The 1,431-nt window shown below is 59.5% G+C and overlaps 1 protein-coding gene across 1 annotated transcript, besides 1 other annotated feature; it reads left to right on the plus strand.

Annotated features, from left to right (window-relative positions):
* Position 1: 1 nt before the first annotated feature.
* On the plus strand, positions 2 to 1,180 carry TraAM80_10340 (trans-sialidase; the record flags this gene model as incomplete). Its single annotated transcript, XM_029386967.1, has 1 exon — positions 2 to 1,180. A coding segment is annotated over one exon (1,179 nt), but the record flags the coding sequence as incomplete, so codon positions are not given.
* A 136-nt stretch (positions 1,181 to 1,316) lies between these two features.
* Positions 1,317 to 1,349: a microsatellite.
* The last annotated feature ends 82 nt before the right edge of the window (positions 1,350 to 1,431 follow it).

Genomic DNA, 1,431 nt, shown 5'->3' on the forward strand with positions numbered 1-1,431 from the left:
CGATTGGGAAAAACCTTCTGATGCCGACCAGGACGCCGCTGACACGAATGATGGTGGGGATGACTCTCAGGCACCGGAAAATTCGTCATCAGTTCCAGCGCCCCGGCCCCCAACAACTGAACAAAGCCAGCCACAGGAACCCGGCAAGCCATCGGCGGCGCAAGATGAGGAAACACTGCCTTCATCAAATGAAGAAGACGAAGTCAATGATGATAAAGTCGACGGTGGTGTTGGGCTGCCTCCTGAAGGTGGCGTCTCTGAAAGAGTGGTTGGTGAAAAGGAGGAGGAGGAAGCAGAGGTGGAGGAGGAGGAAGAAGGGCCGCGTGGTGGCGCTGAATTGGGGCCTCCGCCGCCTTCATCGTCGAAGGTGAGCGCTGATGCTGATGGACACGGCGACGGTAAGGCGGATGCCGCTGAAAACGTCCCTTCGCAGCACGAGCCCGACGGGAACCATGTGCAGCAAAGCAGTCAGCCTCAGGTTGAAGACGAAGACGTGCCGTCAAATGAACCCGAAGACGGCAGTGAGAAGCAAACACTCGATCTCGAAGCGGAGACCACTGCTTCAGGTGCGGCGGTGGCCCCAGGCGGCAGCCCTGCTGCAAACAATGACGCCGGGGATAACCCTCCGGTGCCTGCGGGGGCACCACAACCACCGCCGCCGTCGAGTGGTGAGAAGGAGGGAGAAGCTGCGAAGGAGCAAACAAACGATAACGCAGCAGGTGCCGCTCTACCAGGCGCTGGCGCCGCAGCAAGCGGAGCTGCAAACCCCAGTGAGAAGCACACGCCTGGCCCCGAAGCGGAGGCCGCTGCACCTGAAGCGGCGGTGGCCCCAGGCGGCAGCTCTGCTGCAAACAATGACGCCGGGCAGGCTCCCGCGAAGGACACAAGCGACATTTCTCCGCCTGGCGCAGCTGAGGTGTCGAATGGAGACAATAAGAAGGCGTCGCAGGGAGCCGACAACGCCCCGGCTAATAAAACTGCTCCACCCGAACCTCAGGCGATTCCCCCGACACGCAACGCGGCACCGCTTTCTGGCAACGTCTCCGCTACCTTCAGGAACATTACTGGCGTGAGGCTCGATGAAGAGAGCAGCGACAACGCCGTGGGTGGGTGTTTGCCTCATGTGGTGCTGCTGGCCCTGCTGGGGCTGTGGGGCATTGCCGCCCTCTCCGCTGCGTAAAAGGGAGAGTGCAGTTGCGACTCCGCTTGGAAAGTGTGTGCTGCAGTACCGACCGCGACTCGCTTCATTTACACATCTTTTTTGTTTGTTTTTGTTTTTCTTGCTGCCGATGCCCTTCTGGGACAATCAGCAGCCATTTTTCTTTCTTTTTTTATTTGCTTTTTGTTTTCTGCTCCAATGGCCGTTTGCCGTACGCGCTGTGTCATGGGTGGCGGCCGCATTGCTGTGCGCCCCACTGACGACGCAGCCGA

This window comes from Trypanosoma rangeli (assembly GCF_003719475.1).
Source record: "Trypanosoma rangeli strain AM80 chromosome Unknown Tra_15.4_contig_00906, whole genome shotgun sequence".
NCBI classification, from domain to species: Eukaryota; Euglenozoa; class Kinetoplastea; order Trypanosomatida; family Trypanosomatidae; genus Trypanosoma; species Trypanosoma rangeli.